Raw genomic sequence first — 13996 nt, 5'->3', positions numbered from 1 at the left:
TATCCATTTTCTCATTCATTACAATGAAACAACCTAACCCTGGTCCAAATAATGATTCCAGAACTAATGTTAATTAGTAAAAAAAAATAAGTAGAAAAATAAGTTCCTGAAGAAACTTTTTGGGCTTGCAAAGTCTTATTTTGGTATACAAAGTTGATTTGATGGTTTTGACGATAGACAGATAGACAGGTTTGCTGGTTAGTTGAAAGAAATGTGTGTTCAAACGTAGAAAAATAAGTTAAGCATTTGATTGCTTCAAGTATATTCAGGTGAATAATGACTGTTCTTGCTTCAGCAAGTCCAACTATTGTTCTTCAACACACTTACACACCAATCTAACTTTACAATGCACAGAGAGGTTTAACTCTTGTTGCCAAGAGAGTGCATTGTTGTGTAATCAGTCTAAGAATGTGTTCTGCAGGTCTCATGCTGTTTGCATTCAAGAGTCCTGAAAGTTCCATGGCAGTTAGAGATACAAAAAGCGTTGGAGTTACAAAAAGCCTAATAGTTAAAGAAAAAAGTTGAATAGGTATCAGGGAGCTTGATCAGGGTTGATTTTGTGTGTTTGATACATTGTATAGTTGGATTGGTGTGAATAGTTTAAAAGGTGTAAGGGCAGTGGTGGTTCAAAAATGTCATCTTGTGGTTCCTATAGACCTCCATGTTAAAAAGTGCACTTTAAAGTTTGTATAGTTTAAAAAGTTTGAGAGATATCAAAACCAAAAGTCATAGCAACAAGGGTTAAACCTCTCTGTGCATTGTAAAGTTAGATTGGTGTGTAAGTGTGTCGAAGAACAATAGTTGGACTTGCTGAAGCAAGAACACTCATTATTCACCTGAATATACTTGAAGCAATCAAATGGGTAAGTGGGAGATCAGTGCTTCCATTTAAAATACATACTTGAAATGACAGACTTACTGTACTCTAAAATACCATTGAAAGGAACCTGAAATAAAATCTGCAGGTGTATTGTACAGGAACAATCCTAGGTTGAGATTGTTGGACCCATCTGTCAGATGACCATGGATGACTGTTTACTTTGAAGAACTGTTTACTTTGCTTTTAATATATCTTCAGATCTATGTCATATTTTCAAACTAATAACAAAAAAAAAAACACTAGCATTCATGCAGAGACAAATACAATATCTCTCTTTATCATTGGCACAGAGTTAACTATTCACAGGAAAATAAATGTTTAAGACGTTGCAGTCTGGTCAATGGAAAGACTGAGTAACTCACCCATACTCCGACTGCCAGGACAACTACAAAGTATAGCACAATAACAGATATATCTGCCGCATTGTTGAGGACCACAGTGGAATTGTTTGTTGCACTCCTAACAAAGGAGAATCCAAAATAATCCTGGGTCATTTTGACGAGCAGCAGAGGTGACCAGAAGCTGCTCTCCTTTTAAGCTCTGACTCCTGTGTCACCTGCACTGGTGCTTATATATATACTACTGACACAGGTGTGTGTGTGTGTGTGTGTGTGTGTGTGTGTGTGTGTGTGTGTGTGTGTGTGTGTGTGTGTGTGTGTGTGTGTGTGTGTGTGTGTGTGTGTATAACTGTATTCACCAATGGTTTTGTTTGAGAGCATAAATGGGAGTGTGTCTGTGAGTTTTCCCTGTTAATGTGTGTGTGTGTGTGTGTGTGTGTGTGTGTGTGTGTGTGTGTGTGTGTGTGTGTGTGCGCACACACGTATAACCCTACAAGAAAAACCTTGAGGGAAATTCCTGCAATAGACAATAATCTGAAACAAACCACATTACAAACCAAACCTGCCTAAACTCTGGCCCAATGGACAATTGCTGGTTATTTCTGATAATCTGTAAATCGGTGACCAGATAAATCAACTGTTGATAGGAAATCTGACTGCTCAACTTTGAGTCCCACAAAGGTTATTTAACCCCTACAGGGCGTTTTAGTCATTGCAGCAGCGGATACAGAAACTACCGAAAAATGATAGACAATAGATATATGTAATGGGTCCTTCATATAAATATAAAGATAAAGATATCTAAATACAAAGTTTATGAAAAAGCCTGGTTATCGACATGGTGTTTGTTTGATTGCCTTGCCTTCTATCAACAAGGAAGTTTTTATAATTCAAATCACAGTCAGTCAAATATGATCAAGCATCCTTGCTCCAAAAACCAACCACACCCAGAGTAAACACATGTAAAAACACACACACACACACACACACACACACACACACAGAAAATGTAAGTGGGTTAATCATCACACACTGAGTGCCCCTACATCCTTAATCTTCAGGTTGGACTTGACCATGGACCTAAGCGTGTAATAAGCTGCTAAGATAAGACTGGTCTGGGTTAATTTTAGTCATAAACATTTCTACAGAATTATAACATCTCTTTTCTATACCTGATTACGTGAACAATCAAGTTCCCATAATCACCCTTGTGACCATTCATATCAAGATGAGGGTTTATATCTATCTAAATAACGCTAACCCTTTAGTTTTGCAATAATATAATCTCTATATTGCTTGGGTTTTCTATTTTGCATCAATTCCACTTGTTTGGTACAACTAAAAAAGTATGAATGGCTACTGCTGAGGGAGAACTATAAACATATTTTCCTTGCTGCACTTGAAAGCAACTACCAAATGCTGTCACTAGGGGTCGCTAATGAGCACTGAGATTGAGACAACAAGGGTAACAAAGGGCCAGGGTGACTAAAAGGGATGGTGAAATAAGCCAGCTGTTACAAAGGAGATGAGGTAGGGAGCTACATGATGGTGGCAGCAGCTACTGAAAACAAAGACCTGTCCCCACTGACTGCACACAGGCTGCTTATAAGAGTGCTTGCCTAAATATGATTTATTGACAATAAGATGAACATGCAATCTCTAGCAGGTTAGTATGCAGCTATAATGTTGGTTTTAAAGTGCATGGGACCAGAACACCATTTTGGCTTTGTCCATCAAGGGGAAAAATAACAGCAACACCAAGAGAGGGAGGTTGTGAGTGCTTTTGTTTTCTCGATGGGTAGGATACAGAGGTAACCTGAATGAGGGGAAAAAAAACACTTCATGACTTCACTTCATCATCATTCATGACCAAATAGCTCATGACCCGAGGGCCACAGGCTCACTCACAGCAACTGATGCACACGAGGATGCTGTGCATCGAAGCATTCACAGAACACACACGCATGTGTGCACACAACATGCATACAGTACACATATAAGCAAGCGCAAACATACACTCTAAACAGCACACTAAAAAGAACAAAATCACACTGAAGCACAGGGCATAAACCCATATAACATGTTTCCATGGTAGGTAATGTTTTTAATGGCATTCTTTTAATGACCACGCATTATTCATACTAATAACCAAATGCACTTGCACAACTGAAATTCCAGACACCCTGTCCCATCACCCTTAAAGACGGAAATTTCACTTTCAGAAGATGGCAGGTGGGCGGGCAGACACCTTCACAGGGGCTAGCAGTGCACACAGGGGTCAGAGGGCAGAGTGTAAAGGGCAACAGACAGGAAATAGAGAGGAACAACAGACAAACACATCTTACAGTGACAAGGCATAGAGAGGGTTCAAGTCAAGAAAAGCACAACAACATTCTGGTCAATAGTGACATTTGCACAATGCTGTGCAACACACATCTTCCCTAATTAACATTACAGACATCCACTCATGATAGATACTAAAGTGTCCTCTTTGAACATCCTGTGTAAATGTCACTTTAATACCAACCAGTCATTTGATTATAAGCAACTGTGAAAGGGAAGAGATAGCAACCAAAAAAAATAATAATACCACTCGCACACAGAAAGTGGGCCAGGGACAGTAAGCCTTGAAGAAGGACAGAAAAGAGGGGAAAGAGTTGGGGACATTATGAGAGGGTGAATGCAGCTGAGGAGAGGTGAGAATGTAGGACAGATGACAGGCCACTAGAGAACAGATTCTTCCTGATGAGGCCGTAATTAAGCATTAGAATGGCACAAAGAGACATAAAGGTGAGCGATTAGAAAGAGATAGAGAAAAGAGGAGAGGATAGAGAAGAAAAGAAAAGAGCAGAGAGAATAATTAGAGGGACTGGGTGGGAGGGAGTGGCTATTCTAGCTAGAGACTATCAAGGGTGGGATTAGGTGTGTGTGTGGGGAGGGAGGGAGGGGGGGGGTCTCAGTTATTGGCCTCTCCCCCCTCGCTGTCCTGCTGGTCGCTGGTCCACAGGGTCAGGTTGTCCCTCAGAAGCTGCATGATGAGGGTGGAATCCTTATAGGAGTCCTCGTTCAGATTGTCCAGGTGTCCGATGGCCTCGTCGAAGGCCTCCTTGGCCAGCTGGCAGGCCTGCTCTGGGGCATTCTGGATCTCGTAGTAGAACACAGAGAAGTTGAGAGCCAGGCCCAGGCGGATGGGGTGGGTGGCTGCCATGCTCTTGCTGATCTCATAGGCCTCCTTGTAGGCCCCCTCGGAGGACTCGACGGCGGCAGACTTCTTCTCCCCCGTCGCTACCTCGGCCAGGTAGCGGTAGTAGTCACCCTTCATCTTCAGGTAGAAGACTTTGCTCTCCAGCTGGTCTTCGCCGCAGCTCTTGATGAGGAACTGGTCGAGCAGGGACAGCACATCCTGGCACACCGTCTCCAGCTCCTTCTCGATGGTCTCCCGGTATGCCCGCACCAGCTCCAGCTTCTTCTCGTTGCCATCAGCCATGGCCCTCTGCTCGATGCTGGAGGTGACGCGCCAGGAGGACCGTCGGGCGCCCACCACGTTCTTGTAGGCCACGGAGAGCAAGTTGCGGTCATCGTTACTCAGGGGCTCACTCAGCTCCGTCACCTGATGATGACATGACAGATAAACTAAAAAACCACTGAAATACAAGTTGCAGTCATCGTTACTCAAGGGCTCGCTCAGCTCTGTCACCTGATGACATGACACAAACTAAAAAACCATTCAAATAACTTTAATTTAAAAATACAGATGAAAGTGTATGAAAATTCCCAAATCACTGGTGTAGGATTCAGACCAGAAACACGAGGACCTTCATTCTAATAGCTCTCAAGAGAGATTGTAAAAGGCCATCAGAGCTCGCATACATTGTGTAGAAGCCTAGCATTGCATGTCATGAGGGAAAGCCTTTTGAGGCCTATTCCAACGATTACGTTTGTGGCTGACGCTGGGCTGGAATGATACAAATTGATGGGATTAAAGTTTACAATGTAATCTATCTGCATGGCCAGACTACATAATAGGTATTTCTTGATAGCACCACAGTTCCTGACTGGGTTATCTAGGTGCTTTCGAAAACACTAGCTGCCGTTAAAAAAATATGAGCTTTTGGTCATGAGGTTAAGATTTCTCATTTGTATGCTACGGAGTTGTAATTGGCTACCGAGATTAAAAATATATATATATATATTTACAGTTAAAACAAGACCACACTAACGTCTGTCTATGCAACACCCGCTTGTTTCGATCTCCACCCGACGCATTCTGCTATGTGCAAGTCTGCACGAGTTGAGTCTACGAACGCACCCATTGATATGTGCCTCTGTTCAGCCACTGCATTGACTAGCCATTAAACCAAAGAAGCTTCTTTCATTGTTAGCCAGCAAGCTATCCAGAGAACACCACTGACACATTTCTAGGTCGATAACATGTCTAAAACTAACGTAAGCGAGATAATCTTACGTGGTATTGCGTTTGGGTTTACAGTACTGTGAAATGATATTGCACATAATTCTGAACACACAAATTATTTCTGACAAAAGGTTAGCTAGCTGACAAGCTACCCAGCGGAGAGAATGGAATCTTCCTGATCATGATGATGACCTTTGTTGCAAAATGATATCAATGATGGCAACGCCACGTTGAATCCTCTAAAGAAAATGAAAGTAACCAAAGATGACCGCATCATGGTACCTGTTTCATTGCTGAGGCCATGTCATCGTAGCGCTCCGCCTGCTCAGCCATACGGGCTCGCTGGATCAGTTGCTCTCTATCTGCCATCCTCGCTGCTGATGTGCCGAAGGTCGGGACAGTTCCACGATACAACAAGACAAGAGGTAGCTACCGATCTGTATTTCCCCTTAACCGTTGGTCACTACAGCTGTATTTCTAACCCTACAAACAGACATCAAATGTCAATGTGGTTTTCCTCTGACAGTCCCTACTCCTGGCTGGCTTCCTGCTACACAATGGCAAATAAATACCGTTTAGTCTAGGATGCTCGGTCGCAAATTGAAAGCCTGTCTACCCTCCCAATCCTCGCTCCAAGCCTTGCCCGACTCTTTCTATCTCACCACCCAAAGGCTAACTAGCTCCAGCGGCCTCCCACTGCTATCGACATGGGGTGCTGCTGCAAGCGTCCTGTCAATCCAGTCTATCGGAAGGTGGAGGGGGTGCTGGAGGGGGGGGGCGAGCGCTGCCGCTGATATTTCAGGGTGACGTCATTTTCTAAAAATAGAAACGTACTCTGCGGGCGCGCACCTGCGCAGTGCGACGTGCTGCATCCGAGAGCGCGTGCGTGTCGCGATGCAAGTGTGACCTCTCCTCTCTCCACCTAATTATCCTATGCGATGGTATGGGAGCAAAGGCAAGTCTGCAGACTCAAACACAGCTCACAGCACTGGCCTCCATTTGCTCGGTATGATCACTCCAAATGCATAGTGGGAATTGTAAAAGCGTGTATGTATTTAGTATTTTATGCCACTGCAATGACACACTATTTCTATTTTGCAGTTGCTGACTGGTTTCCCTTCCCTCATCTCTGAAAAGGAGAACAGCCTTCCATCTACTATTTCCTGTTACTTGGCTCACCAACACAGGGAGTGGGTACCAGGCATATGGGTGGGAGAAAGGTATGTGCCAGGAGAGCTGTGGGAGGCTGTGCCACTAGGGCTGTATGACTTCAGGTACCAGTAACTGAGGAGGGAACCTGATAGCATATTAACTCTCCATGCAGTGTAACATCTTGAACCTGGACATGTCAACTGCCACAGACACACCTTCGGATCACATCACGCCTGTTGGTATGAGTTCCTGATTTTCTGTACCAATCTGACCATGTTGAATGTATGAGCATGTCACAAGTGCAGTTTCACACGTTTGATACATTTGTTTCACTTAACATTTAGAGAACAAATAGTATATGTAGAGAGGCATCATACACAGTTAGATATCCTTTATTATTCACCTGGTGTTAAAAACTAATAGCAGCTTAATAGCAGGACAAGAGGAAGCAGGACCTCTGCTCCTAAAGCATTGGCCTTCATACGACACGGTCATGGAAATTCAACCGTCTACATAGTCCTGCCTCGGAATACAGTGGCAACAAAGCACCGTCTGGCAACTGACACAAGACGCAGAATCAAGTGCAGAACCCTTTGAAGTCAATACTGAGTCATTTCTTTTCCACCCACATGCACATACAGTGCAGTACATTCAGATCTGAACTGAGGCGTCAGTGCCTCATTCTGACTCATTTTCATTTCATATCATTTCATTTCCTCTCTTCTTCTTCTTCTTCTTCTTCTTCTTCTTCTTCTTCTTCTTCTTCTTCTTCTTCTTCTTCTTCTTCTTCTCCTCCTCCTCCTCCTACCTCCCTCCCCATCATGGAGCGCTGGCGTTCATTTTCTCCTGGCAGCTGTCCCAAAAGGTGACCAGTCTCTTGTCTTTGTTGGCACAGAAGTCGGTGAAGTCTCGCAGCAGGCGGTCAGCCAGCCTCTCGTCCCCCAGCACGCCCGTCCTCCAGACCTTGGTCAGCATCGTGTTGTAGGCCCAGTAGTAGCCCACGTGCTCCTCAGACCCAAACAGCCCCTGACTCGCCGATGCCGTGGAGTTCCGCCTCCGACGCTGCTGCCCGCTGGAGTACTTCCTCTTGGGGTATGGCAGCTGGAGAAACACGGTGCCTAAAATAGAGGGGGAACAGGACGGAGGAGGGAGAACAGAACGGGGCGAGAGAGAGAGAGAGGGAGGGAGGGATGGTGAGACCGTGCAGAAGAATCCACAACCTCTATAGATAAGTGTGTCCCACTGAATTGGAAGGCACACTCTTTCCCTGTACATTTATGTCTCTCACACATACCTGTAACATGGATGTATTGGGGCTTGTTATCTGATGGAAAATTGAAAGCAGAGGCAGAAAACTTGTCCTGAACAAATCCAAATCTAAAGAGAGAGAGAACATGCAAAAACACTTAAAATCCTTTGCAACACACATTGCTTACTATGAAGGTACTGTAGGTGTTGTATGATTCACTTCACTGGAGAAATCCACAGAGCGCATCACCTACCTGTAAAGTATGGCCTCCTGGAAAAGCTGCATTCTATCCCAGTATGTCTCTGGTTCAAAACCTGCCAAGTAATAATCACATGGTAATATTACTGACAAGAGAAATGCAACACAACCCAACACATGGTTCTGATCATTTATGTGTTCCCTAACAACCATGATAAAAAATGTTTTAAAAAAAGATACTTTGACCGTGGTGTGATGAGTTCGAAGTGTCTCCCCTCACCCTCAAACAGGTTGTCACTGCCGTCCCTCAGCAGACAGTGGATGTGGAGCGGTATAAAGAGCTGGGCGCGCAGCGGGTCACCATACAGGTACGAGGGCAGGGCAAAGGGCACCTCCAGGACGGGCACCAACAAAAACCCACAAGAGGCAGCCTTCCTGTGCCAGCCTTGGACCTGCAGAGACAGAGCACAGCGGCGGGACGAGATAAACATGGCCAACTGTCATGTCCTCTCTAATCTACAACTCAGTCAGAGATAATGTGATTGGGCAGTGAGTGTAATGTGATATAGTGGATAAGCAGGCGAGCTTGAACACAAATGTGGTTGTTTTTATTACCAGCTGGCATGCCAGGTGACCTCCTTGACCTACCACCTAGAATGTTTGTTTCATTAATCTGTTTTGTATGTTACATAATAGTGACAAAGAAGAGACAAAAAAACTAAAACGGACCGCAAAATAATGCTCTCGCTCTCTCTCTCTCTCTCTCTCAGTCTTAGTTACCATCTCAAACAGCACAGCTGCAGTGACAGCCATCCAATGCAGCTTGACCTCGAAGGCAGCATTGAGGGAGAAGTTGCCATGGTAATAGCAGCTGCACCACTCTGTGCGGTCGCTGCGATTGTTAACGTCCACGTCCAAGGTGACCGTCTTCTGTTCTGGCACAGTAGCAGCTGAGGAGAGAGAGAGGGAGGGGCGGGAGAGAGAGAGGGAGGGAGGGAGGGAGGGGGGGGGGGGGGGGGGAAGGAGCCCATAGAAAGGGAGAAATGGATGTGGAGGTGGGTAGGCAGAGAGAGGAAATGAGATGCCATGAGATGAAGAGGGTGAGAGACGGGGTTGGAGTGGTTGGGAAATGGTAAGTGGGTGGAAGATGTAGGGAGACCAAATGTGTGTGTGATGGGGTTAGCTATAAACATAGCAGTATACTTCAAGGGGAGCTTGTTTTTTTTGGTAGCGATCCAAAGTCAATAAGGACAGGATATCCAACGACAGCAGCATCCTCTTGGCCTGAAATACCCCTGTCATGCTCAGCACCTGTCTCCAGTTATTGTACAGACTGTGGATCAGAATGACACGGTGCATTCCTGATGCTACCCGTAATGTCATCACACTTCTTCAAACTACATAAATATTGTCTCTGATTATTTCATTCTTAACAAAGTTAGAATGTGTTTGTTTTTTTCAATTTCCATTTACAGAGTTTAAATGCTATGCAATCAAACACTAGAGACATGGTCATTATAACAAACACGCATAGAGGAGATTCTACATCGATAATGAGATGAAGCATCTACATAGTTTATATACATAGTTTATAAATGACTGGAGTCTGAATTGCCTAATGCTGCTTATATTTGAGTCCTAACACTGCATTCACACTTCAAGCGGTGCTGGGTAGAATGACCCTTCTGAGCTGACAGGAGAATATCGAGGCTGCATTTTCTCAAGCGATAAGACATGGACCTGGGGGAAAGCCTTGTTAGAAACTCATCGGTAAAAGGATGATGCCATTTAAAAAGTGCCAGCATACAGTATATAACTATCAAGAGGTCAACAGCAACAGATAGGCTAAAGATCACAAAGTGAGACAGTGAAAGGAAGTGCATGGTTAAGACTCAGTATGTGGAGTAACGTTCTCTCAACATCGCTGGTGTTGTGGGAATGTTACCCCGTTCGACGGCAAGGAGAAAGACAGGAAAGCGAGGAGTCACCACTGCACTACAGTACCACAGCCACTACTACCACAGCATTCCCTAAAAACCTCCACACCAACCAGCACTCCGGTTGGAAGGAGACTACCACACCCGACGAGTGCTCTGATTGGAGGAAGTAGATGCAAATCACATCAATGAGCGATCTGATTGGACAGAGTTGCCAATCAGTCATCTGATGGAATAGAGGCACTACCGTTGGATGTAGTATGGTAAATACTGACATGCCAATTCTAGCTACAGTTGGGGGAAGACAAGTGTTGAGAGGGGGGGGGGGGTGTAGGGATGGGAAAGTGCTAATTCTACAAATCACAATCATCCGGGCAGGTTTAGGTGTGTCACCAACCCATGCTGCACCCACTGAAGTAAACTGATCACCAGTAACTTCATGCAGCCCTACTGTCTGTCACCCAGCAGGGGGATGGGGTCTGGAGTTCAATGTCTTGGTGTCACACAGGGAGGTAAATATCACATTAACAATTAGATCAGATGGTTAGTGATTAGTTGAATGAAATGTGAGCAAAGTTCAAATGATGGTGAGGAGCATATTCAGAATACAAAGTGGTTGGAAAACCATAGTCAATTTCCTCATGAACTGTAGTTTTGATGCCTCTGTGTGGGTTAGCTGGAAATGGGTCGGTTGACTGGTTGACTGATGGCTCTGTGTGACACCTGCTATTGAACCCGTCCAATCCCCTGTGGGCCAGTTCCAGGGCATGCATCTGATTGGAGGGGAGGGCAACAAGGCATGCTCATTCCGATTGGGGGAGGGGGTGAGGGCATGCCCATTCTGAGGTGGGGGGGGTGTAGGTGGGGTCGGTAAGGCTGGCTTGAGCTCAGCTCTGGGGGAGGAGCAGGCTGTGTGTACCTAACAGTGCTGCGGCCTGGCTGCGTCCTCCGAAGCTGCGGCTGAAGGAGCTGTGCCTACTTGCATAGGATGCGGGCCGGCTGGGCAGCCAGGGCAACAGGAAGGCCGGCAGGTCGCAGGGCCGACGCTCCTCCAGCACGAACGCCACCTCAAACCACTTCCTCTGGAACAGGGCAAAGTCCTCCAGGGCGGCCGTGGACCAGCCCCCTGCTGCAGGAAGGGGGAGCTGGGCTGTAGGGCCTGGGGTTTAGCAGGGGCCGGGGGGGTGGGGGTGGATGTGCAGACGTAACACAGAGGGTTATTGAGAGTGTGGATGCTAGACTACCGATGGCTGGAACCCACCACCGCTAAATGAGAACAATCAATACCAGCATTACTGAGAATCAATGACTGGAACGAGGCCAGTGCACGCCTAGAGAGCGTGGCGGGGCTACCTTGCTCCCGCAGTGCTGACAAAAGACTGTGATCAGCTAGATTCTTTTTTTTTCTTTTCTTTTTTTTCCCCCCCGTTCAGATTCGCCTCGTGTGCACAGCGTTCTCCCTCACCTCGCTCGCCCTCTTTCTCGGCCACGATCCTGTAGAAGTAGAAGCCGTACACAAAGTTGCGCATGGCGTCCCCCGAGGCGTGAGCCACCAGGCCGTCATCCAGCATCTTCTACAGAGACGGAGGGAACGCAGGAGGAAGACGGTTAAACACAAGCAAACAAACGCTATACACGTGACACAGTGTGCAGTAGGGGAGGCTGGTGGAGGTAGGAATCGGAGGACGGGCTCATTGCAACGCATGGAATGGAATGAGGAATGGTATAAAATACGTGTGTTTACCCAACTCAAATTAAAACAGTACACTGAGATACTGTCACAGACAAAAGAAAAAAAACAAAACAGGGTGATATAATAACATATCAGTAATTCATATTTACCTGCATGACATCAACAGCCATGCCTTGTGTGATCACGCCCTCTACGTTGCTGACGAGCCAATGGACGATCTCCGCGCTGATGAAACAGTTAGGGGGCAGGCCCTTCTGCTCAGGTAGGAGCTGCACACCGGTCCTACATATCGTATGACACAGAAAACAACCAGTAACTCAAACACACACACACACACACCTCTCTGACTGAAGAGTACAGATGAATAACACCCTTTGTACCACATCACATGCTGTAACTCTCTCTCTCACTAAGTAAACATCTGGTGCAGTAAACGCATAGGCAGGAACACAAACAAACCTATGTACACACACACACACCCACCCACACACGCACGCACGGAGGCACGTACACACACACACACACACTCACACACACTCACGTGGGGTGCTTGATGGCCTCTAGCATCTCCATCATTGGTGAGGATGAGGACAGACCTGCACCAGACTGCCCACTGAAAAAAATAAACATTATGTTTAAAGGAGCAGGACGTCTGTCGGAAATCTGCACCTCTGGCCACGGAGAAAACAGGACTAAAACAGTGTTCGTAAATGAAATATTTCTTTCGAGGGATCTCATTCCTTGATCGCTACCGATTAAACACAGTCATTACAACCATTAGGAAGCTTTTAGAAAGCTTTAACGTCACATATTGCACCTTTAAGATGAATGACCACAAACCACAGTATTCACTCATACTTAAGTAGGGTAACACCTCCTACATGTAAAGGCAGTTATCGACACTTCCTTTATTGACGCCTGTCACACCTGGTCTCAGTGGTCACACTGGGTCCCGTGTCCCCTGATGTCTGGATGGCAGCCCAGCCCGTCGACCCCCGGTCCCCTGCTCCTTTGTCTGAGGCCCCTCCTTCTGCAGCCTCCGCAGATATCTACACAGACGTTAACATGTTAACAAGAAGCCTCAGGCAGTCGGTGTGCTGCCCTCATTTCCTTTCCGTTCGACTCCTGGGTGTCATGCTAGCTGGAAGAGGATAACTCAGATTTGGGGAAACACCTTACCTTTGTTGAAGACGATCAGATGTGAGGTACAGTGCACAAGGGCGGTTCCATCACAAACCAACACACGGCTACAGCTACTCCCATGCCAGCTAAACACAGTGGAGTGTCTAACATACGCTCATGCGGACATGCAAATAACACACCAGAGGGACAGGGAAGAGACACACACACGCAGAAACACGTGCAAGCACACACACACACACACACACTTCTACTCTAGGATGTGCTGTGGGGTCCAGTGCCCCCCGGTTCACATACGTACTGACCTGAGAGTGATAGATGGAGGAAGCGCGAGGGCTACGTATAAAATCCAAAATGAAGGCGGCATCCTGTCAGCAAAGGAGGAGGAATACACCACAGGATGAAAACCCCCCAGAGCCCATCGACAGCAAAAGAAGGGAAGGATAGAAAGGTGGGGAAGGAGAGAGAGAGAGAGAGAGAGAGAAACAAAAGCAAAGCCAAACCCCATAATAGGGAAGCAGAGATGAACCCCACGTTGGTCACAACATGTTGGAGTTCGGTCGAAAACAGTTTGGTATATCAGTATCCACCACAGAACAACGGCCTGGAAGAAGTTTCAAGTGAGGGATAACAAAAGGTTACCGTTGGTTAGGCCAAAGTCGTTTTTAACCCTATTAACCAGGAAAAGAACCATTCCACACAGCACCTCACCTTTCGGGGGCTGTCCATGTAAGTGGTCGCTACGGCAACATTAGAAAGGTCACTGGGGGCTGCTGAGGTTTTCCCCTGTGGTTGTTGTTGTTGTGGTTGTTGTTGTTGTTGCTGTTGTTGTTGCTGCTGCTGCTCCTCAAAAGTTCTGCAGACAGGAAACACATCATTCTAGTGAGACAAACGCTTTGTCAGATACCTCTGAGCAACTAATGCTGCGGGAGGCACTTAGGTGCTACTAAAGGCACTCTGGACAACTTACTTCTGGTTTTGCTCCAACTCAAGGA

General features: G+C 46.1%; 2 protein-coding genes across 2 annotated transcripts in view; both read right to left on the bottom strand.

Moving 5' to 3' along the window:
• Nucleotides 1-3294: 3294 nt before the first annotated feature.
• ywhah (tyrosine 3-monooxygenase/tryptophan 5-monooxygenase activation protein, eta polypeptide) lies at nucleotides 3295-6376 on the bottom strand. The gene is made up of 2 exons (XM_083670591.1): nucleotides 5915-6376; nucleotides 3295-4828 (listed from the first exon to the last, which is right to left on the bottom strand). The coding sequence occupies exons 1-2, from the start codon at nucleotides 5999-6001 to the stop codon at nucleotides 4175-4177; spliced, it is 741 nt and encodes a 246-aa protein (XP_083526717.1). The 5' UTR covers nucleotides 6002-6376; the 3' UTR covers nucleotides 3295-4174.
• A 784-nt stretch (nucleotides 6377-7160) lies between these two features.
• Nucleotides 7161-13996, bottom strand: part of depdc5 (DEP domain containing 5, GATOR1 subcomplex subunit) — a 17295-nt gene continuing 10459 nt past the window's right edge. Inside the window, exons 29-40 of the mRNA XM_083670016.1 lie at nucleotides 13972-13996; nucleotides 13713-13857; nucleotides 12789-12910; nucleotides 12403-12474; nucleotides 12011-12143; nucleotides 11634-11742; nucleotides 11088-11327; nucleotides 9012-9181; nucleotides 8512-8683; nucleotides 8287-8347; nucleotides 8079-8161; nucleotides 7161-7902 (exon numbers count right to left, since the gene is read on the bottom strand). The exon at nucleotides 13972-13996 is cut by the window's right edge and continues 109 nt beyond it. Of these exons, the coding sequence (XP_083526142.1) occupies nucleotides 7604-7902; nucleotides 8079-8161; nucleotides 8287-8347; nucleotides 8512-8683; nucleotides 9012-9181; nucleotides 11088-11327; nucleotides 11634-11742; nucleotides 12011-12143; nucleotides 12403-12474; nucleotides 12789-12910; nucleotides 13713-13857; nucleotides 13972-13996 (1631 nt within the window). The 3' untranslated portion in view covers nucleotides 7161-7603. The remainder of the gene's footprint in view (nucleotides 7903-8078; nucleotides 8162-8286; nucleotides 8348-8511; nucleotides 8684-9011; nucleotides 9182-11087; nucleotides 11328-11633; nucleotides 11743-12010; nucleotides 12144-12402; nucleotides 12475-12788; nucleotides 12911-13712; nucleotides 13858-13971) is intronic.

The sequence above is a fragment of the Argentina silus genome (genome assembly GCF_951799395.1).
Source record: "Argentina silus genome assembly, chromosome: 5".
In the NCBI taxonomy this organism is placed as follows: domain Eukaryota; kingdom Metazoa; phylum Chordata; class Actinopteri; order Argentiniformes; family Argentinidae; genus Argentina; species Argentina silus.
Note: the sequence above shows the minus strand (reverse complement) of the source record. Positions and strands in the feature narration are given on the sequence as shown.